The sequence below is a fragment of the Lithobates pipiens genome, unplaced genomic scaffold, assembly GCF_037356315.1.
Source record: "Lithobates pipiens isolate NorthernLeopardFrog02 unplaced genomic scaffold, aLitPip1_a1.2 Scaffold_18, whole genome shotgun sequence".
Classification (NCBI taxonomy): domain Eukaryota; kingdom Metazoa; phylum Chordata; class Amphibia; order Anura; family Ranidae; genus Lithobates; species Lithobates pipiens.
Window position 1 is genome coordinate 141,125,951 of NW_027507758.1, and position 23,200 is coordinate 141,149,150.

The 23,200-nt window shown below is 43.6% G+C and overlaps 1 protein-coding gene across 2 annotated transcripts in view; it reads left to right on the forward strand.

Moving 5' to 3' along the window:
- Positions 1-23,200, forward strand: part of PCNX2 (pecanex 2) — a 272,275-nt gene that overhangs the window by 205,065 nt on the left and 44,010 nt on the right. Inside the window, exons 24-27 of one of the 2 annotated variants that reach the window (XM_077486198.1) lie at positions 1,553-1,768; positions 9,022-9,275; positions 13,972-14,205; positions 22,226-22,329. In XM_077486198.1, coding sequence (XP_077342324.1) covers positions 1,553-1,768; positions 9,022-9,275; positions 13,972-14,205; positions 22,226-22,329 — 808 coding nt within the window. The remainder of the gene's footprint in view (positions 1-1,552; positions 1,769-9,021; positions 9,276-13,971; positions 14,206-22,225; positions 22,330-23,200) is intronic. The other variant, XM_077486199.1, reaches the window with a different exon arrangement.

A 23,200-nucleotide genomic window follows, 5' to 3' on the forward strand; every position in this document is an offset into this window, starting at 1 on the left:
GTATCTAGTTTGCTGTTTCAGCTGATTTTGCTTGTCATATGATAGGTTTTTTTCATGCCCTCATTTTTACCTGTAATACCTTTCTTTGTAACATGCCATACAGTAGCATGTTGGTATAATATAAATCATTAAAATAATAATAATGCTCAATAAAACAAGCTACTGGATCAGGATTAAAGATGCTCAGCAATCAAATAAATGATCTGCAAGTTGAATTTATTTATTATTACAGGTATGTATTAAGCGCTGACAAATTTACATACACTGTACATTCACATCAGTCCCTGCCCTCAAGGAACTTCTCACAGTCCCTAACTCACATTCATATACCAGGGCCAATTTAGACTTTAACTTACCAGTGTGTCTTTCGAGTGTGGGAGAAAACCTACGTAGCCACAGGGAGAACATGCAAACAGACAGGCAGTGCCACGGTTGGGATTTGAACTGACAACCTAGTGCTGCCAGGTGTAGGTGCTAATCACTTACCCAGCGTGCTGAAGGTATACAGTCATGTACTGTATGCTGTAATAATAAATTTATTTTGGCAATGTTAAAGGAAAGCAATCCTGTGAGAGGCATGTTACTTATCCATTTTTTTCATACTAGGTACATATTAATGTCACGTACACACTATCGGACATTCCGACCACGAAATCCTGGGATTTTTTTCCGACGGATGTTGGCTCAAACTTGTCTTGCATACACACGGTCACACAAATGTTGTTGGAAACTCAGAATGTCAAGAACACTGTGACGTACAACACGTACGACAAGCCGAGAAAATAAAGTTCATGTACTGTATGCTGTAATAATAAATTTATGTTGGCAATGTTAAAGGAAAGCAATCCTGTGAGAGGCATGTTACTTATCCATTTTTTACATACTAGGTACATATTAATGTCACGTACACACTATCGGACATTCCGACCACGAAATCCTGGGATTTTTTTCCGACGGATGTTGGCTCAAACTTGTCTTGCATACACACGGTCACACAAATGTTGTTGGAAACTCAGAATGTCAAGAACATTGTGACGTACAACACGTACGACGAGCCGAGAAAATAAAGTTCAATAGCCTGTGCGGCTCTTCAGCTTGATTCCGAGCATGCGTGGAATTTTGTGCGTCGGAATTGTGTACACACGCTCGGAATTTCCAGCAATGAATTTTGTTGTTGGAAAATTTGAGATCCAACTCTAAAATTTTTGTTGTCAGAAATTCCGACAAAAAATGTCCGATGGAGCCTACACACGGTCGGAATTTCCAACTCCCATCGAACATTTGTTGTCAGAAAATCCGATCATGTGTACGTGGCATAATAGTTATTTGTCAACATACTGGCTACTTACTACAGCCAACCATATCTTAAAATAAACTTTAATTATCCATATCCTTATAACTCTTTAAATGATTGTGCTGTTGTGTTTCTGTGTACATGGTTTTTCTATTATTATAAAAGATCTTTTTCATTTGCAAAGTTCAATAATATGATTGATAAGGACAAACTAAATATATCTATTTCCCTATTTTTGTTTATGCTATTTAATTTCAGGAAATGATGACAACAATTTAAATTCCATTTTTTATGAGCACCTTTCAAGGTCCCTTCAACATTCTTTGTGCGGAGACTTGATGTTGGGGCGATGGGGGAATTATTCCGCGGGTGACTGCTTTATTTTAGTGTCTGATTATTTAAATGCTCTAGTACACTTGGTTGAAATTGGAAATGGTTTCATTACTTTCCAGCTTCGTGGGCTTGAGTTTAAAGGTAAGGTGATAAAAAAGACTCATCAAACTTCTATTTATTTTGTGGACAGTATTTTAATGCATACACAAATATAAAAATGTAAAGCAAAACTAAAGTCACAGAAATAGATAAGCAAACAGATAGATATAATACTAGCAACCCTTATTTTATAGACACGTTTCCATGTTTTATGTTACAGCAGTTGTACTAGGTGTCTAAATATAAGTGTGCTGTCCAATGGGCACCAGAGATGAACACCTAGGACAGTGATGGCGAACCTTGGCACCCCAGGTGTTTTGGAACTACATTTCCCATGATCCTCATGCATTCTGCAGTGTAGTGGAGCATCATGGGAAATGTAGTTCCAAAACATCTGGGGTGCCAAGGTTCGCCATCACTGACCTAGGAGGAACTTGCTGGAATAGAACCGGCAATGTCTGTATTTTGATTTGGTTGCCAGGTCATTGCTAGAATCAGTGGTATTTCGCAAGTAATGCACACTGTGCTCTGCACTCACTGGATGCTTGAAGAAAAAGAGAGAGGGTGTTGTGTGGAATCAGAAATGGATGGGGGGGAGCCTGTACCATCCTCATCATCATAGCAGCTATGCCACTGAGTTGCTTGACTTGCTGACATCTGGAGAAAGCATAGGTATCCGAGATATCACATGTGTTTGTCTAAATCAGTGTTTCCAGTCAGGGCGCCCTTGAAAAGTATTTGTTGGTCTTGGGACACCACAGTCTAAAGCTTGGTTTACATTACTGCATGTCGGGAACATGCAGAAAATCTGCTCTTTAGCAGACATGCAGGAGTTGCAGACACAGGAGAAAGGATGGAATATTCTGCAGGGAGGCAACAGCAGGCATAAGCTAAGATGGTGCAAGCTTTGCCGGAATACATAGAAAAGAAAAAAAACTTTGGAAAAAGAGTTAAGCCCCATTTTCTGCAGATTTTTTCCTTCAGATTTACCAAAACCATATAATATAAGGTCAAACCTTAGGAGTTTCAATTTGTATGTAATTAGGCAGGCTCTTATACTACATGGTTTTGGTAAATCTGAAGACAAAAATCAACAGAAAATCTGATAGTGTGTATGGGGCCTAAGAAACACACTAGGTGGATCATTTGGATTGTAGTGTGTTTGAAAAATTATAAATTAGTGACCTTATAGTTGTAGATGATTTGTGTGCTGAAGTTTACTACCGCTTTAATTTATGGGTTCCAATTGTACACCACTATGCCACAGCATTTTTAAACCCATAAAGCTAATTAATAAAGATATGGGCAAACAGTCATAAAACAAGTCCATATGATAAAAGTGTAAATAAGGGGGAAACACTGCGCTAAACCATAAACATATGGTACCAAACATATGTGAAATATGTGCACCCAAAGTGTCAATACACACAATAATGCTGCTAACACACAAACAAACAAAGTCCAAATACAAATTCAAAAATAAAGTGTAGCGCTAAAAAATGGTGAATAGCAATATATATAAAACTTTTAAAGTAATTTTAAGGCGTATGGTCTTAGCACTGACAGGCTGACCCCCCACCCCTTCAACCTCTGCAGCAATGCTGGCAGCACTCATACGTCTATTTCCCAAAGACAATCTCTGGACATTGCTGAGCACGTGCAATCAAAATTTTTTGGTCAACTATGGCGAGGCCTGTTCTGAGTGGAATCTGTCTTTTAACCGGTTCCCAACCAGCGCACAACGATGTACGTCGACAGAATGGCACGGGCAGGCATATTGGCGTACAGGTACGTCCAATATTCAATGCCGTCCTGCCATCGGGAGCGTGCTGCCGCCGGCGCGCTCCCGCGCTGGTCGGGACCCCCGTGAGTCCGGTCGCGGGACCCGCGGACTCGATCGCCGCGGGCATCCCCGCGATCGTCTCACGGGGCGGCTGAATGGAGGAAATGCCGTGTAAATAGCATTTCTCCATTCTGCCTAGCAACTAGTGACGCTGATCTCTGCTCCATGAAATGAAAGCCCAACCCCCCCACAGTTAGTAACACACCCCTAGGAACACTTAACCCCTACACTGCCACCCACTGGTTAACCCCTTCACTGCCAGTGTCATTTACACAGGAATCACTGCATTTATATAGCAGTGATTACTGTATAAATGACAATGGTCCCAAAAATGTCCGATGGGTCCCCCACAATGTCGCAGTCACAATAAAAATCGCTGATCGCCGCCATTACTAGTAAAAAAAATAATAATAAAAAATTATTAATAAAAATGCTATAAAACTATCCCTATTTTGTAAACGCTATAACTTTTGCGCAAACCAATCAATAATCGCTTATTGCGATTTTTTTTACCAAAAATATGTAGAAGAATACGTTTCGGCCTAAACTGAGGGAAAAAAATGTTTTTTTATATATTTTTGGGGGATATTTATTATAACAAAAAGTAAAAAATAATGAGTTTTTTTCAAAATTGTCGCTCTATTTTTGTTTATAGCGCAAAAAATAAAAACCGCAGCGGTGATCAAATACCACCAAAAGAAAGCTCTATTTGTGGGAAAAAAAGGACGTCAATTTTGTTTGGGAGCCACATCGCACGACCGCGCAATTGTCAGTTAAAGCGACGCAGTGCCAAATTGCAAAAAGTGGTCTGGTCTTTGACCAGCAAAATGGTCCGGTCTGAAAGTGGTTAAACTGATGTATGGTCTTGGCCACTGTGCTGCAGCTCAGTTTCAGGGTCTTAGCAATCTTTTTACAGCCTAGATCATCTTTATGTAGAGCAACAATTCTTTTTTTTTTCAGATCCTCAGAGAGTTCTTTGCCATAAGGCGCCATGTTAACCACTTCAGCCCCGGACCAATTGTCAGCCTAAGGACCAGAGGTCTTTTTACAATTTCGCACTGCACTGCTTTAACTGGTAATTGCACGGTCATGCAATGTTGTACCCAAACGAAATTTGCGTCCTTTTCTTCCCACAAATAGAGATTTCTTTTGATGGTATTTGATTGCCTCTGCGATATTTATTTTTTACGATATAAAAGGAAAAAGACTGAAAATTTAAAAAAAAATGATATTTTCTATTTTTGTTATAATTTTAGTCATACATTTAGGCCAAAATATATTCAGCCACATGTCTTTAGTAAAAAAAATGTCAATAAGCGTATATTTATTGGTTTGCGCAAAAGTTATAGCGTCTACAAACTAGAGTACATTTTCTGGAATTTACACAGCTTTTAATTTATGACTGCCTATCTCATTTCTTGAGGTGCTAAAATGGCAGGGCAGTACAAACTCCCCCCCCCCCCAAATTACCCCATTTTGGAAAGTAGAAACCCCAAGGAAATTGCGGAGAGGCATGTTGAGCCCATTGAATATTTTTTTTTTGTCCCAAGTGATTGAATAATGACACAAAAAAACAAGAAGTTTACAAAAAGTTGTCACTAAATGATATATTGCTCACACATGCCATAGTCATATGTGGAATTGCACCCCAAAATATATTCTGCTGCTTCTCCTGAGTACGGGGATACCACATATGTGGGACTTTTTGGGAGTCTAGCCGGGTACGGTACCCCGAAAACCAATCACTGCCTTCAGGATTTCTAAGGGTGCAAATTTTTGATTTCACTCCTCACTACTTATCACAGTTTCGAAGGCCATAAAATGCCAAAATAACACAAACCCCCCCCCCAAATGACCCCATTTCGGAAAGTAAACACCCCAAGCTATTTACTGAGAGGCATGTTGAGTCCATGAAATATTTTATATTTTGCCACAAGTTGCAGGAATATTACAATTTTTTTTTTTTGCACAAAGTTGTCACTAAATGATATATTGCTCACACATGCTATGGGCATAAGTGAAATTACACCCCAAAATAAATTCTGCTGCTTCTCCCGAGTACGGGGATACCACATGTGGGGGACTTTTTGGGAGCCTAGCCGCATACGGGACCCTGAAAACCAAGCACTGCCTTCAGGATTTAAATATAAAACGCTACCAAAAAAAACTGTTAGCGTTCGCAGGGATCAGGCCTGACTCTGCGAACGCTGCAGTTATGTGTTTAGTGTTTTGTAAGTGACAGTGATCGATCGATACTGCACTTGGGTGGGCTGGGCGGAGGGGCAAAACGCAGGTGCTAGCAGGTATCTGGGCTGATCCCGCTAACAATGCGTTTTTTTGGAACCCTAAACTGCTGGGGACGCTAGTATAGAGCTGATCTGTTCAGATATTATACCACTACGGGAGGTGTATGCTTTGCGCGTGGGTGTTAGCGGTACTGGCACTAACCTAGCACTGCCTGGGGCGACGCAGACCCTGACCCTAAAAACCGAATTGATTTTACCCGCCGGGTGATCAGGGGGTTAAACCTTTATTGGGTAATAAATGGTGGGTGCCCTGATGCTATAAAAAGCAAACTAACTAACCAGAGTCACCCGTAACACTTACACAACAGTGATCACTGGTGAAAGGGTTAACTCTAGGGGCAATCAGGGGGTTAAAATCTTTATTAGGTAGTATATGGGGGTACGCTATAAAAACCTGGCGGTGAACATAAAAAATAACTAGCTACCTAGCGGCACCAGTGACACTAATGCAGCGATCAGAAAAACTATTGCTTAGTGACACTGACAAAAGGGGGTGAAAGGGTTAACTAGGGGCAATCATTGGGTTAAAACCTTTATTAGGTAGTATATGGGGGTACCTAATGCTATAAAAACCTGGCGGTGAACCTAAAAAAATAACTAGCTACCTAGCGGCACCAGTGACACTAATGCAGCGATCAGAAAAACGATCGCTTAGTGACACTGGCAAAAGGGAGTGAAAGGGTTAACTCTAGGGGCAATCAGGGGGTTAAACCTTTATTGGGGGGGTAGGGGGCTACCCTGAACCTAACACTAACTGCCCTGACAGTTTTTACTGTCACAACTGAGGCCGCGTACACACGCGGGGACTGTTCGCCCAACTTTGTCCGTCAAACAGTTTCAGCAAACAGTCCGCTCAAAATTAGCATGGACGGACATGGCCACGCACGACGAACGAACAGTTTGCTGAAACCGTGCGTGATGACGTGAACGGCACGTACGACGGGACGAAAAATACGACGTCCTATACACTGCATTATAACTTTCGGCGTGTAAATCCTGACGAGTTTGACGAACAAGCCTACACACGAGGGGACTGTTCGCTGAAACAAAGTTTCAGCGGACAGTTTTTCGGAAATTCCGAAAAACCTTGTTCAGCGGACTGTTCGCTGAAACTGTCCGCTGAAAGCCCACACACGAGCGGACTGTCCGCCGAAACACTGTTCAGCGGACAAAGTTGGGCGAACAGTCCCCGCGTGTGTACGCGGCCTGACACTAAATGCAGTGATCAGTAAATAAATTATCACTGCAATCAGTGACACTGTGACTGGGAGGGGGGGTCAGGGGGCGATCTGATTTGTGTGCCTATGTGTTCCTACATGTCAGTGTAGTGTTGGTGCACTTACTTTCTCTGTTCTCCTCGCAGTCCGGTCAAAAAGACCGCCCCGAGGAGAATGACATCACTTCCTCCCTGCCTGTGTTTACACTACACAGGCGGGGGAAGCTTCTCATTCGCCAGGAGAGATCGAGAGGGGATGGCTAGAAACCAACGGCCATCCCCTCATCCCGGATCGCTCCTGAAGCGAAACGGACCGCCGCGGCCAGCGGGAGGGGGTCCGATCGGACCCCCCACTCGCTGGAGGGCAAGCACGTAAATGTACGTGCTTGTGCCTGTCGGTGCCATTGTGCCGACGTACATTGCAATGCGGCGGTCCTTAAGTGGTTAAACTTCCAGTGACCAGTATGAGAGAGTGAGAGCGATAACACCAAATTTAACACACTTGCTCACCATTCACACCTGAGACCTCTTAACACTAATGAATCACATGACATCGGGGAGGGAAATGGCTAGTTGGGCCCAATTTGGACATTTTCACTTAGCGGTTTACTCACTTTTGTTGCCAGCAGTTTAGACATTAATGGCTGTGTGTTGAGTTACTTTGAGGGGACAGCAAATTTACACTGTTATACAAGCTGTACACTCACTACTTTACATTGTAGCAAAGTGTAATTTCTTCAGTGTTCTCACATGAAAACATATAAAAAATATTTTTAAAAATGTGAGGGTTGTGCTCACTTTTGTGAGATACTGTAGGAAGATAAGCAGGTGAGGTGGCAAGGCTGGAAGTTTAGGTCAGGAGTGCTAGGTGTAGTGGGTAAATGTACTTTGAAGCCGCACTCAATTGTACTTGTCCAGTCATTTTGAAAATGTTTTGCCACTTATTCAAGTGGCTTCCTTAGTTCAAATGAGTGTCAGGAGCATATTCCATTTATTTGTTAATGACATAGTATGTAGTACTATGATCTATTTCCTATGTAGGAGTATTTTAGAATGTGTAGTTCCATTCTAAAAAAAAATGATGTTAGGTTGCAGACATGCACAGAGCTTGAATAAAGTGATAAGCGAAGGACATACAGTACATGACCGGGTGGAAGGAAAAACAGGCAGTAGTAGGTTAAATTAGGGGTTATATATCAAAAAGGTCAAGACTCTCACCTGATTTGACAAGCAGAGGGGGTGATGGGGAGGAGTAGGATAGATAGTAGTTTACGGAGGGAGTGAAGGGGCGTCACTTGCAGTCTGAAAATCATAGGAATAATGTCCCTCCCTCCCGCCCTTGGTGACGTTGTCTGGTCGTAGTTGCTAAAGAGGGCAGACTTTGGCAGTTAGGGTTCTTGACTAGGGTCTAATACACAGAACTTAGCTTAATGGTATCACAGACCCCAAAGTTGTTGGAGATGGGGTCGTTAAGGATCTGCAACCATTTCCTATTCTTTGATCTGGAGTGTTTATGAATGCTTTATGTGATTCATGTTTTTTTGGTTTAATAAAAGGCCGAACCGGCCATTTAACCCAACACAGTTTGGTGTCGTTATTGAAGATAAGGGGGGTGGTGTTGGGTGCAGTGTCAGGTAACATGGCTAAGTAGGTTATATCTGAACTACCCTAGTCATGTGATGTCATTACAGGATGAACTGATATGAAATGAACTGTAGTATGGTGAAAATACATTTTAACACTTGAATTACTTTCATAAAAATTGTTCTGTATATTGAAATTAATTTGCTTGTACTAGGGAGATTAAAATGTAAAAAAATGCCCCCCCCCCCCCCAACCTAGGCAGCTATAGTTAGGCTTCTTCTACTTTAAAAGATTTTGTTTTGAATACTAATGAAAAACACAAATCATTTTCATTTAATTTATAAAGGAACATACTGCCATCAGCGTGAAGTGGAAGCAATAACTGAAGGTTATGACGTCAATCAAGGATGTTGCTGCTTTCAGCCCGGACATTTACCACATGTACTTTCATGTAATTCAGCATTCAACCTAAGATGGCTGACATGGGAAGTAGTAAGGGGCCAATACATACTGGAAGGATACAATGTCATTTATAGTAATGCCTCAAGTCTGTTTCAAGTATTTGACCTCCGAAAAATTCTCATCAGATATTATGTAAAGGTATGGGCTCCTTTCCATTTTTTTAATATAAATAAACTAAATGTCCTTTAAATTATGTAATAATTTAAAGAGGAAGTAAACCCCACCAAAAAAATCGTAATTTTCTATTGTTTCTATTCTACTTAACATCAGCATTCATACGATCTATATAATTCCTCAAAACGAGCATTATAAATACCTTTTTTCTCCTTTTAAAAAATCTCTGCCTTCCGGGTATCGCCCGCGCCATTGCAACGTCTGGTTTTCATGTCCTTTGCGGACGTCATTTCCGCCCTTAGTTTGATTTCCCTCAAGAAATCTCACGCATGCGCTGTAGCGTCATAACAATCCTAACCAAGCCTCGAGCAGGGATATCTGTACATCGCGAGACTTCTCCTCTGCCGCTCTGAGGAGAATGGCTCGTATTAACAAAGGCAGAGAAGCAGGAAGATCAAAGGCGGCAATACAATATATGCCGCGCTCGCACGTCAATACTGCGCAAGCGCGGCTGATGTCATGGACATCAAAACGGCGGTTTATACGAAAATGACACAAGTAAGTGCACTTTCTCAGGCAGCGATCAGCTGCCTGAGAAAAGTATTATCTACAAAGCAAAACATGTTTAGGAGGGTTTACAACCACTTTAAACACTGTTGTGGGAATTTGCATTATGTGGTTTGACAATATGTATGACATTTTCTTCCATTAGCTAGTAGATGCAACAGAATTACAATATGTAGCTATATTAAGTCTGTATTAACATGTATACCTTTTTATTAGTAGGTATACACTTTACTTTATTTATCGCTAAAGTACAGGAGAGTTCAGGGCTCAGGGGCAGGAGGGCATTTGCCCCCAGGGCCAGTGCTAAAAATATATACAGGGCTGGTGGAGATATTTCACTATTTAGATCAAGTGGGTGGAGAATGTGGGAAAAGCACTGCAGTTCATTGATATTTCTAGAACTAAACCAGGTTTTATATATATGCCTAGCCAGGTGCTCATCTAAGGATGGAAATTGAGAGAAACACTGGCTAAAGCTGCTCTCTGTAGCTGCTGCCCTGTGGTGCTGAAATGGGTAACAGCTCTATGAGCAAGAGGATGGAGCTAATGAGCAGGAAGACTTCAACAGACTGAGTCAAGCAGCACTGCACTATGGGAACTGTAGTCTAGAGGAGAGAGAGACTACTGTAATCAAGAGCTTTTGAACTGCATTTTCCAGAGAGAGAGTGCTAGGAAAATGGGAAGGAGCTGTATTTTCTCAGGCTGTACAGGGCATAGATTCCTCTTGCTGTAGTGGAGACCGGAGAGTGCACATCGCTGTCCATGACTAATAGTTGTCCTGTGGGCAGATTCTCCCACCTGGGCTGTGGGTGTCTGCAGCTTCTGCAGAGTTACCATGGGCCTCTTGGCTGCTTCTCTGATTAATGCTCTCCTTGCCTGTCAGTTTAGGTGGACACTCGTGTCTTGGTAGGTTTGCAGTTGTGTCATACTCTTTTCATCTTTGAATGATGGATTGCACAGTGCTCCGTGAGATGTTCAAAGCTTGGGATAATTTTTTATAACCTAACCATGCTTTAAACTTCTTTGTAACTTTGTCCCTGACCTGTCTGGTGTGTTTCTTGGCCTTCATGATGCTGTTTGTTCCCTAGGGTTCTCTAACAAACTCCTGAGAGCTACACAGAACAGCTGTATTTATACTGAGATTAAATTACACACAGATGGACTCTATTTACTAATTAGGTGACTTACGAAGGAAATTGGTTCCACTAGATTTAGTTAGAGGTATCAGTAAAGGGGCTGAATACAAAAGCATGCCACACTTTTCACATATTTATTTGTAAACAAAGTTGGAAAACCATTTGTCATTTTCCTTCCACTTCACAATTATGTGCTACTTTGTGTTGATCTATCACATAAAATCCCAATAAAATACATTTATGTTTTTGGTTGTAACATGACAAAATTTCAAGCCATTTGAATACTTTTTCAAGGCACTGTAGAAGTATCTTCCAACACTTAATAGTGTTCACACTATTTCTATAGCAATGGTTGTGTCATTTTATGTAATGCCTGGCAGACATTCATGCTTCCATATTATCACAGCCCCCTTGATATTTCTCCCTTCTGGATCTGCCAACATCTAACGATACACACACTGTGCTGTGGAAGTGTAATGTGTTTGTACCAGGAGCGGACTGACAACTCATGGAGCCCACGGGCAATAGGAGATTATGGGGCCACACAGTATACACATACACACACAGTATACATACACATCATACATACACACACAATATACACATACAGTATACATACTGTGAGGGGTTAGCTCGGTAGCGGGTGTGTGTGACCCCCTGGATGGGTTCACAACACAAAGTCAGGCACAGCAGACAGCGGTGTAGGTTCAAAAAACAAAAGATCCGGTTTATTTCTGCTACATGCAGTGATACATAAACAGCCAAACAAAATAAAACAGGAAAATAAATCCTGGTCAGCTTGACCTCTAACTACACACGTAGACTCCCTGTCTAACAACTGGGTGCAGCCTTGTGCTGTACCAGTCCCTGCCTTTGTTGTAAAGGTTTTGCCACACAGGCGTTAACTCACCGCACAGTACAGGTGACACACTCCCCAGTCTATACAACACAAAACTGGTTCCAGGATGGAGCATCTCCCTATGCATGCTGGGGTTTTTTGTAGAGGTCTTAATGAGCCCACTTACTACAGCTGGGCTCATTAACTCTTCCCCTCTAATTGTAAAAGTCTGCATACAGCCTGAATCTAGGACACACATATTTCCCATCCTGAATACAACCAGGTGATTTTACCTGCGTGCTGCCACAATACACACAGAATACACATACAGACACACAGTATACAATCACAGTATACATACACACAGAATACACACACACACACACACACACACTGTATACATAGACATACAGACACACAATATACACCCACTGTACACACACACATTATACAATCACAGTAGACACACACAGTATACACATACACACACAGTATACACATACATATACACACAATACGCACACACAGTATACACATACATATACACACAGTACACACACACACAGTATACGCATACATATACACACAGTATACATATACACACACAGACACACGCACAGTATACACCTACAGTACATGCACACAGTATACACATACATGTGCACACAGTATACACACATAGTATATACATACATACACCTAGTTGATAATGCAGGAGAGGAGGGAACTGTGCCTGTGTACTGGTGGGCAGGTAATGAGTAGGGAGATGTAGCAGAGCTTGAGGGAGACATTCAGAAAGTCCTTCCTCCAGGAGCATTGCACAATCAAATCGCCTCAGAGACAGGAGGAGCCATGCTAGAGAATATACATCCTCCTCCCTGCTCACCAGGGTAAGCCACTGAAAGAATACATTTAGCTTGGGCCAATTAGCTTATCTTCTATCAGGCAGTCGTCCGAACCCACACTGCAGACTGTGGCCCCTACTCCCTCTCCTCCAGCAGTCTGTATCTCCTCTGCTACAGACAAATAAGCCGCGGATAGGTATTGGATAGGTATTTACAGAGAGGGAAAAATATATATATAATATATGCACATCACTACTCACATGTCCAATGAAGAAGTTCAGACTAGAAAGCAAGAGGCCGAATAGGCCTTTTCCTCTCTGTAAATACCTATCCAATGTTGTTTAAAACATATATGTTTTTACATTCTAGATTTAGAATTGATTATACATTTTCGATCAACCCTGAAGAAGGAGTGGAGGACATTCTGTAACGTGTAGGATTTATTGAATGTATATGACCAATTGTTATTTGTTCATATCCTGAGTGTATTTATTCGGTGATATATCGGAGGCATTATACACCCAAAAGCTATTTTGCAAAGATATATTTATTCTTTCTATATATGTATGTATGACTTTTGATTTGTTTTACAGTATTTTTTGATATATTGTCTAAATAAAATTATTTTATTTTTATTATACCATATGTCTGATAATCCATGCCTTTAAAGTCCCACCCTTATCAGACCAAAAGGATGTCAGTAAGGGACATTTCAGGGACAGATGTAAAAAAAAAACACAGATTTTTACATACTGTCCCTGGTTTTACTGAGGCCGGCAACCCTAATGGGGCCCCCTAGTGGCTCGGGGCCCTCGGGCAGTGCCTGAGAGCCTGAATGGTTAGTCCGCCCCTGGTCTGTACAAAGAGCAGCTCATCCTTCTGCTCCTTGCATGTTAGCTTCCTAAATTTCTTCCACTGCCTGAAAATGAGATAGGGCTTGTGTTGATGGGCAAATACAGCCTGTTTTCAGATGTATTAAACTTACATTTGAGATCAGGTTTAGACACTTTTGATCCTTTATAGTTCATTGACAGGGATATTCACCCTCTTTCTCACTACCTTCCTTCTGACTTTCTTCTAGGAAGTAGAACCTGTTTCAAATTGTTTTTGCATTCCTATTGACTTGTATTGGGAGAGGAGAGCAGTGGCAGCCCAATTTTGGCTGTGCAGCCAATTTTAACAAGATAATATAAAAATAGAATCCAGGCAGTTATTGTATACATATTTTGAAATACGGTTTGAAAAAAATGTTTTGATGAATGCATAACTGGGCTAAATATTTTTTTCATTGAATTTTTGTTTTAAAGTAATGCAATAAATGTGTTTGTCTACAGAGCATAATATACTTTGCAACGTGTTCACCAAAGCTTCTTCATTGGCTAAGTGATCAATCAATGCAAAAGGCTTTACAATCTTTCACAAAGTGGGACCATGTGGAAAATGACCACACAATGTTCAATATTAACATAGATGAAGACTACATACCATGCCTGCAAGGTATTACAAGAGCCAGCTTCTGCAGTGTTTATATGGACTGGATTCAGTACTGTGCTAAACAAAATTCAAAGGTATGGTAAATTCTTGTCTGCTTCTTTGCATATTCATATACAGTATCCCACAAAAGTGAGTACACCCCTCCAGGGGCGTATCTGTCACAAGGCAAACAAGGCACTTGCCTTGGACGGGATTTTTTAGGGGGGCAGCGCTACCACCTCCAGGCTACCTCTTTCTGACACTTCACCCTGCTGCAATGACCCCCGCAAAACCGATGCCCTGCAGCTGTCGGCTTCCCCCCTCTGCCCTCCCGCTAACTTTGGGAGCTGCAGGGCATCCATAGAGGGATTCGTTTGTCCAAATAGATCCCTCTCTGCCCCCTCGCCCCTCCCTTTAGCGACCCCACCTCCCTAATTGCCAGTTGCCCCTTCCATGTAACTGCTGGCCAGCTCTTCCCCTCCCGCAACTGCTAATGCATTAGATGTGGATAGGCAGGGAGTTGCTCTGTACAGACGCTGGCTGGCTCTCACACCTTCCCCATCCACCAGCTGCAGCCGCTGCTGGTGCAGGAACTGTGGATGGATGAAGAGCAAGGAGGGCTGCTCTGTGCAGCGGCTGGTCAGCCCTTCAACCCCCCTGGATGGAGAGCCGGGGGAGTTGGTAAACATGTGTTAGCAGCCCCTTTCCTGAAAGAATACAAACAGTGATCACAGTACTGATCGATTCTGTATTCATTAATCACTAACACATAGCAAATTGTGTTTACTATATTTCATTCACAAATTGACAAATAGTAAACACTGTTTGCTATATCTCATTTTATGAATGAATAGGAGTCTCTATACAGACCACAGAGCGTACTGTCTTCAGTCCCTTTCTCTGTCTCAACAAAGAGTCATTAAAAGTCTGCTTAGACTCGTGATGTCTCTCCAAAGTAACCCCCCCCCCAAAAAAAATGGGTGTCAACGGACAGGAAGGGGTGGGACAAATTTAAATGGGGGGGTGCACGATTTCAGTCTTGCCTAGGGCAGTCCGAAACCAAAATACACAATTGCACCCCCCTCACATTTTTATAAATATTTTATTATATTTTTTCATATAAATGGTGAACCACAAGGAGAGTTGTTCTACTCTCACTCGAATGTTGCCAACATCCCAGACATTTATTATAAAGTGACCCTAAAAAAGGGCCACAAGTACCCCCTTGGGACTTTATGGGCGAACAGAAAAAAAAATCATGTATCATAAAATATCATTTATTTAGAAAAATTTTGTTTTAAAACACGTGTAGTGACAAACATAGCAGCAGTTTGTACAGTACATTTATAAGACACAAAGTATGTTCATAATGCATTATTACAAATTCCAATGAACGTAGATTTTCTCCTTTGGTCTGACATGTTTCAGAAAAAATTTCCCTTGCTCAGAGGCAATATAGGAGAGGGCACAAATACATTCTGAAAAAGAGCAGGAATAGTGGTTTTCATGTGATAACACTGAAGAAATGACACTTTGGCCGCGTACACACGGGCGGACTGTTCGCCCAACCTTGTCCGCTGAACAGTGTTTGGGCGGACAGTCCGCTCGTGTGTGGGCTTTCAGCGGACAGTTTCAGCGGACAGTTGGACGGACAAAGTCTTTCGGAAATTCCGAAAAACTGTCCGCTGAAACTGTGTTTGAGCGAACAGTCCGCCCGTGTGTGGGCTTGTCCGCTGTACTTTCGAAATGAGCGGACTGTTCCCGCTCGGAAAGTCCGCCCATTTCGAGCGCGTGTACAGGTAGGCGGGGCCCGCGAAGGAGACGTCGCGGGCTCCGCCGCCTGGAATGGGCTTAAAGGGGAACCCCAACGCCGAAAAAAATCGGCGTGGGGGTTCCCCCCAAGTCCACACCAGACCCTTGTCCGAGCACGCTACCCGGCCGGCCAGGAAAGGGGGGCGAGCGAGCGCGCCCCCCCTCCTGAGCCGTACCAGGCCGCGTGCCCTCAACATGGGGGGTGCCTTGGGGAAGGGGGGGCCGCGCGGCCCCCCCACCCCAAAGCACCTTGTCCCCATGTTGATGAGGACAAGGGCCTCTTCCCGACAACCCTGGCCGTTGGTTGTCGGGGTCTGCGGGCGGGGGGCTTATCGGAATCCGGGAGCGCCCTTTAAGAAGGGGGCCCCCGGATACCGGCCCCCACCCTATGTGAATGAGTATGGGGTACAATGTACCCCTACCCATTCACCTGTGAACTAAAGTACAATAAAAAACACAACACAGAGAAAAAATATTTTATTGCACAGCTCCGGGGGTCTTCCGTCTTCGGGGGTCTTCTCGCCGGACTCCTCCGCTATCTGTGTGTAGCTCTTTTGCTAGCGGAGGAGTCCGGCTTTCTTCCTCCCCGCCGCCGGCCTCTTCTCCCGACTTCGGGGGTCTTGTCCCCCTCTTCGGTTCTTCTGCCGGGCCACCGCGCCTGGTCCGGTGGCCTGGTCTTCTGTCGCCGTCTTCCGTTCTTCTGTCGCCGCCTTCGGTTCTTCTGCCGGGCCACCGCGCCTTCTTGTAGCTCTTTTACAGGCGGTGGCCCGGTCTTCTGTCGCCGCCGCCGCCTTCCGTTCTTGTTCTTCTTCTTGTTCTTCTTCTTCTCCTGGAGATGTTGACTCGACGAGCTCTCCGGCCGGAATGCCAGGGACACGCTCCGCTGCCACTTATATAGTGACAATGGGGCGGTGTCACATGGTATATGTCACATGGGTTGGTCACATGGGTTGATGTCACATGGGGACTATGACATCGTAAGGGGGCGGGGTCACCATGTGACCAACCCATGTGACATATACCATGTGACACCGCCCCATTGTCACTATATAAGTGACCGCACAGCGCGGCTCTGGCATTCCGGCCGGAGAGCTCGTCGAGTCAACATCTCCAGGAGAAGAAGAAGAACAAGAAGAAGAACAAGAACGGAAGGCGGCGGCGGCGACAGAAGACCGGGCCACCGCCTGTAAAAGAGCTACAAGAAGGCGCGGTGGCCCGGCAGAAGAACCGAAGGCGGCGACAGAAGAACGGAAGACGGCGACAGAAGACCGGGCCACCGGACCAGGCGCGGTGGCCCGGCAGAAGAACCGAAGAGGGGGACAAGACCCCCGAAGTCGGGAGAAGAGGCCGGCGGCGGGGAGGAAGAAAGCCGGACTCCTCCGCTAGCAAAAGAGCTACACACACATAGTGGAGGAGTCCGGCGAGAAGACCCCCGAAGACGGAAGACCCCCGGAGCTGTGCAATAAAATATTTTTTCTCTGTGTTGTGTTTTTTATTGTACTTTAGTTCACAGGTGAATGGGTAGGGGTACATTGTACCCCATACTCATTCACATAGGGTGGGGGGCCGGTATCCGGGGGCCCCCTTCTTAAAGGGCGCTCCCGGATTCCGATAAGCCCCCCGCCCGCAGACCCCGACAACCAACGGCCAGGGTTGTCGGGAAGAGGCCCTTGTCCTCATCAACATGGGGACAAGGTGCTTTGGGGTGGGGGGGCCGCGCGGCCCCCCCTTCCCCAAGGCACCCCCCATGTTGAGGGCACGCGGCCTGGTACGGCTCAGGAGGGGGGGCGCGCTCGCTCGCCCCCTTTTCCTGGCCGGCCGGGTAGCGTGCTCGGACAAGGGTCTGGTGTGGACTTGGGGGGAACCCCCACGCCGATTTTTTTCGGCGTTGGGGGTTCCCCTTTAAGCCCATTCCAGGCGGCGGAGCCCGCGACGTCTCCTTCGCGGGCCCCGCCTACCTGTACACGCACTCGAAATGGGCGGATTTGCCTCCGCCTTACGTGGGCGAGTCCGTTCATTTCAAAAGTTGAGCGAACTGTTTGCCCAACCTTGTTCGTCAAACAGTCCGCTCGTGTGTGGGCAAGTCCGCTCATGCAAATTTTGAGCGGACTGTTTGATGAAACTGTTTGCCGAACAAGGTTGGGCGAACAGTCCGCCCGTGTGTACGCGGCCTTTGCTACGATGTAAATTAGTGAGTTTACAGCTTGTATAACAGTGTAAATTTGCTGTCCCCTCAAAATAACTCAACACATAGCCATTCATTTCTAAACCTCTGGCAACAAAAGTGAGTACACCCCTAAGTGAAAATGTCCAAATTTCCCTCCCCGGTGTCATGTGACTCGTTAGTGTTACAAGGTCTCAGGTGGGGAGCAGGTGTGTTAAATTTGGTGTTATTACTCTCACTCTCTGAGGAGCTGAAAAAAATAATTGTCGCTCTACATAAAGATGGCCTAAGCTATAAGAAGATTGCCAAGACCCTGAAACTGAGCTGCAGCACGGTGGGCAAGACCATACAGAGGTTTAACAGGACAGGTTTCATTCAGAACAGGCCTTGCCATGGTCAACTAAAGAATTTAAGTACACATGCCCAGCATCATATCCAGAGGTTGTCTTTGGTAAATAGACATTTGAGTGCTGCTAGCAATGCTGCAGAGGGGTGGGAGGTCAGTCAGCCTGTAGGTGCTCAGACCATACGCCACACACTGCATCAAATTGGTCTGCATGGCTGTCATCCCAGAAGGAAGCCTCTTTTAAAGATGATGCACAATAAAGCCCGCAAACAGTTTGCTGAAGACAAGCAGACTAAGGGCATGGATTACTGGAACCATGTGCTGTGGTCTGATGAGACCAAGATAAACTTATTTGGTTCAGATGGTGTAAAGTGTGTGTGGTGGAAACCAGGTGAGGAGTACAAAGACAAGTGTGTCAAGCATGGTGGTGGGATTGTCATGGTCTGGGGCTGCATGAGTGCTGCCGACACTGTGAAGCTACAGTTCATTGAGGGAACCATGAATGCCAACATGTACTGTGACATACTGAAGCAGAGCATGATTTCTTCCCTTAGGAGACTGGGCTGCAGGGCAGTATTCCAACATAAACCCAAACACACCTCCAAGACTACCACTGCCTTGGTAAAGAAGCTGAGGACTGGCCAAGCATGCCAATCATGTCTCCAGACCTAAACCCCGTTGAGCATCTGTGGGGCATCCTCAAACGGAAGGTGGAGGAGTGCAAGGTCTCTAACATCCACCAGGTCCATGATGTCATCATGGAGGAGTGGAAGAGGACTCCAGTGGCAAACTGTGAAGCTCTGGTGAATTCCATGTCCAAGAGGGTTAAGGCAGTGCTGGAAAATAATGGTGGCCACACAAAATATTGACACTTTGGGCCCAGTTTGGACATTTTCACTTAGGGGTGCACTCTGTTTTGTTGCCAGCGGTTTAGACATTAATGGCTGCGTGTTGTTATTTTGAGGGGACAGCATATTTACACTGTTATACTTTACATTGTAGCAAAGTGTAATTTCTTCAGTGTTGTCAAATGATAAGATATAATAAAATATTTACAAAAATGTGGGGGTGTACTCACTTTGGTGAGATACTGTATTTTGAAAAAAACTTTAAAAAAAGTATTTTCTAACTAGTCTGTTAAACTTGCTGAGCTTGCATTTTCTCAGCTCAAGTGTTTGCTAACTAGCTAACTTAAAGGCCAAATACAGTCAACCCAAGTGTAACTGTGTAACTGTGCTAAAAGGGCAGTTACACATATTTGGCATGTCCCCTCCTACCAGTCTAATACACACCTGGAATTATCTATGAAGATCTCGTTTTTCAAGCCTCCTTAGTACCACATAACTTGTTGTTAAAATCCTCTATAACAGGCCACATATGCAGCCCACAATCTCTGTGCATTCCTGTTTAGAGTTCCTACTGTTTACATCACTATTGTACATTTAAAATCAGTAGAAGGCTTAACGTGACACTAAACTATAACCTTATCCCAGGAAAATAATCCATACACATCCAATACTTTATCACCTTTAATCTATTTTTCATTAAATTGTTTCTTTCTGTGTTTTTCTGCCTCCTTGTAATGACCCCCCCCCCCCCCCAGATCCTGTACCTCTAATTTTTCTACTAAATTCTGTTTGTTTGGAATGAGCAGGGCACAGTATTCTGACTCCAACTGTTGTAGTAGTGACTTGTCCCTTGCTGAGACCTCTATGCCTGGCCTGTATAAGTAGATACAATCACCACGGAGAGTCTTTATCAGATGGCCAAACACCTTTTCTCATCAGGCGATCTATAGAGTCTCTTAGTTCAGCCGGTTGATCATTAAAGCATGGCAAAACTGACATGCAGTATGTAGTTCTGTCCCATAGATCTGACAGATTGCTTGAGAACTTACCTCTAGTGGTTTCATAGTTTTATCTATGTTTTTGTGTTGATATTATTGTGCTTTTGGGTTGCGATTCCTGCAGAATCTGATCCCTGTACATCTTTGTGGTCAGAGGCATGATGTATTTGTGACAATTCAGTAATAAAAGATTGTTCAGAACCTTGTCTAGACAATTTTTTTGAAGTTTTGCAAAAAATGATTACGGTTTCTTTAAGATGAAGAACAGCATCTTAGAAAGGAGGGATAATACAGTCCAATGCAGAGAAACAGTTTTCAACATTCACAGGTGACGTGCAGAAAGCTTGTGCAACCATGTGCTTTCACAAGATGGCAGCTGGCACTGAGCTAGATTGCAGCTTGGACACACACACACATATACACAGCAGGCTGTAGGAATTCTACCACATGTTTTGACTGTTCTGACTCCAACTGTTGTAATAGTGATTTATCCCTTGCTGAGACCTTTATGCCTGGCCTGTATAAGCAGATACAATCCCTATTTATCAGATAGTTGAACTCACCAAACACCTCACCATCAGCGAAGATCTTTATTGAAAGCAGAAGGTATAGCAGACTACAAGATGTGCAGATGATTGAAAGATGGTATTTGCAGGTCAAAACATTGTAATGTGTTCCCGGATGCAAGCAGGTTGCATAGGCCTAGAAACAAGTGGCCATATTTATCCTCACAAAACAAAGAGTGAAGGAACAGGAAATGCATCACAAAATGGGTGGGACACAGGAAAAGATGGTGCAATAACCAAAATAAGCACAAGATGTTGGTGTATTAACAATTATACAAAAGCCAAATAAACAATGGCTAAGAAATTATCTATGTAAATTCTCACTAGTGTAACAGCACACACATTATTTGCGGTCATGTACTGTACACTGCTCTATGCATACCACAAATCCCATAGTCCATACTCTCTAGTAGTCCATCTCAGGACCGAGCAATAGAAGCTGGCTACATTCCTACATACAATGGGACCATGAAGAATGAACATAGCCACCAGTTTTATTTTTAAACCAGAGTTTAGTATTGCTTTAAAGTGGTTGTAAACCCTCCCCCACAACTTTGCCCCATGTAAATCAGCATAAAAAACCCCAATGAACACTGCTTGTAGGTATCTCCTTACTTGCTTAGTATTATTGTAATCCTTTTTGTTCTTTAGAATGACATCACTGAGCATATCCAGATCTCCCATGATTTACGGCACACTCTCTATGTGTTATCAGGACTTCCTACGGCACACAAAACTGAACTCCCAGAAGACTGCAGAATCACTCAGAGCTTCCTCCTACACACCATGTGACCTAACATGCAGTGTAAAGCAGGCCATGTGACAGAAATAACTGCAGTCTTATCAGTTGAAGCTGATAGGACTCACACAGGCAAACACTAGATAATCAGCACAAGTAAATACTATGAAATAAAACAAGTCAGCTATGAACAGGGAAGCAGGGTTGCCATAGAAACGTTGGATTGAGAAGGAGGCTTGGTTAACAGTACAGGAAGTGCTCAATGTAAGGGCGGAAATACTCTCCACTGTGGACTCAGAAGTCAATACTTAAGATGGCGCTGCCTTACCCCTGAAAACAAGTTTTTAAAGTTTCTTTAAACAGTAAGTAATATGCAATTTGGGCTGGATTACAGTGGATATAGATTGATAATTACTTATTATAATGGACTAAATGAAAAGAAGCTTCAGAGTGGTGATATTCATTACTTCCTCTTTAAGTAATGGAAATCATGGTTTTAAGTCACAGACCAAGTGCTTTGGTTATGGTCAAAAATCTGGTTTTAATACACATCATTTTTAAGGTTGAATGCACTGCATTTTGATGAGGTTGTTCATTATCTAACACTGTGTTTAATGCAACATTGGTTTTAAATTATTTTAGAAAGTGGACTGTGATGAAGACTCCTTTCTGGTAACAATTTCCTTTGGACTGTGTATTCTGGGCAGAAGACTTTTGGCGGCAGCAACACATCACTTGTCTTTCAGGTAGATCTTGCATTTTGTGAAAAAAAATTCAGAAAGTTTGGAGTTTACATGATAAGTAAAAGAAAATACTGTATATAACTCAAGGCAAAGGAAAAATAAGTATTTGTAGGCATCTGCTGCCATTTACTCTCTGTAATTCGAAGTGGCTGTGCTTCCTACTGTCATATAGGCATTTATGTACATCGCTTTCTGTCCCTGATAGCAGGGTCAGAAAACAAGAATGGAGAACTTTGATATCTTTACAAAAGGAGAGTTTCCAGGAAGTAGACAGAGAAAACATGTCCTGTCCATGGAGTTGTTGCTGTTATATTTTCAACCAGACCAGAAAAAAACTATTATAAACTACTAGGGAGGGTCTAAAGTTCCATTGCCCAACCACAGTTCCACCCAGTGAGAAGTCCCATTCCAGGCTGGTCAGACAACAGTTGGAGGATACCCTGTGACCAATTATCTTATCCTTAAAGTGATTGTAAAGGTTAGTTTTTTTTTTTGTAAAATAACAAACATGTCATACTTACCTGCTCTGTGCAAGGGATTTGCACAGAGCGGCCCGGATCCTCCTTTTCTGGGGTGTCCAGGCGGTTCTCTTGACTCCTCTTCATTGGATGCCCCCGTGCCTCTGGATTTGTTTGACAGCAGCGGGAGCCAATAGCTTCTGCTGCTATCAGTCTATCTAATGAGGACCTCAGACAGCAGCTGGAGCTTCCGGGCTCATGCTCGTCACTGGATTGATCGGGTTCAGGTAAGAAAAAGGGAGGATCTGGGGGGCAGCTACAGCACAGAAGGTTTTTCACCTTAATGCATTGTATGCATTAAGGTGAAAAACCTTGAGCGTTTACAACTCCTTTAAGTCTCTGATACAAAGACAGGC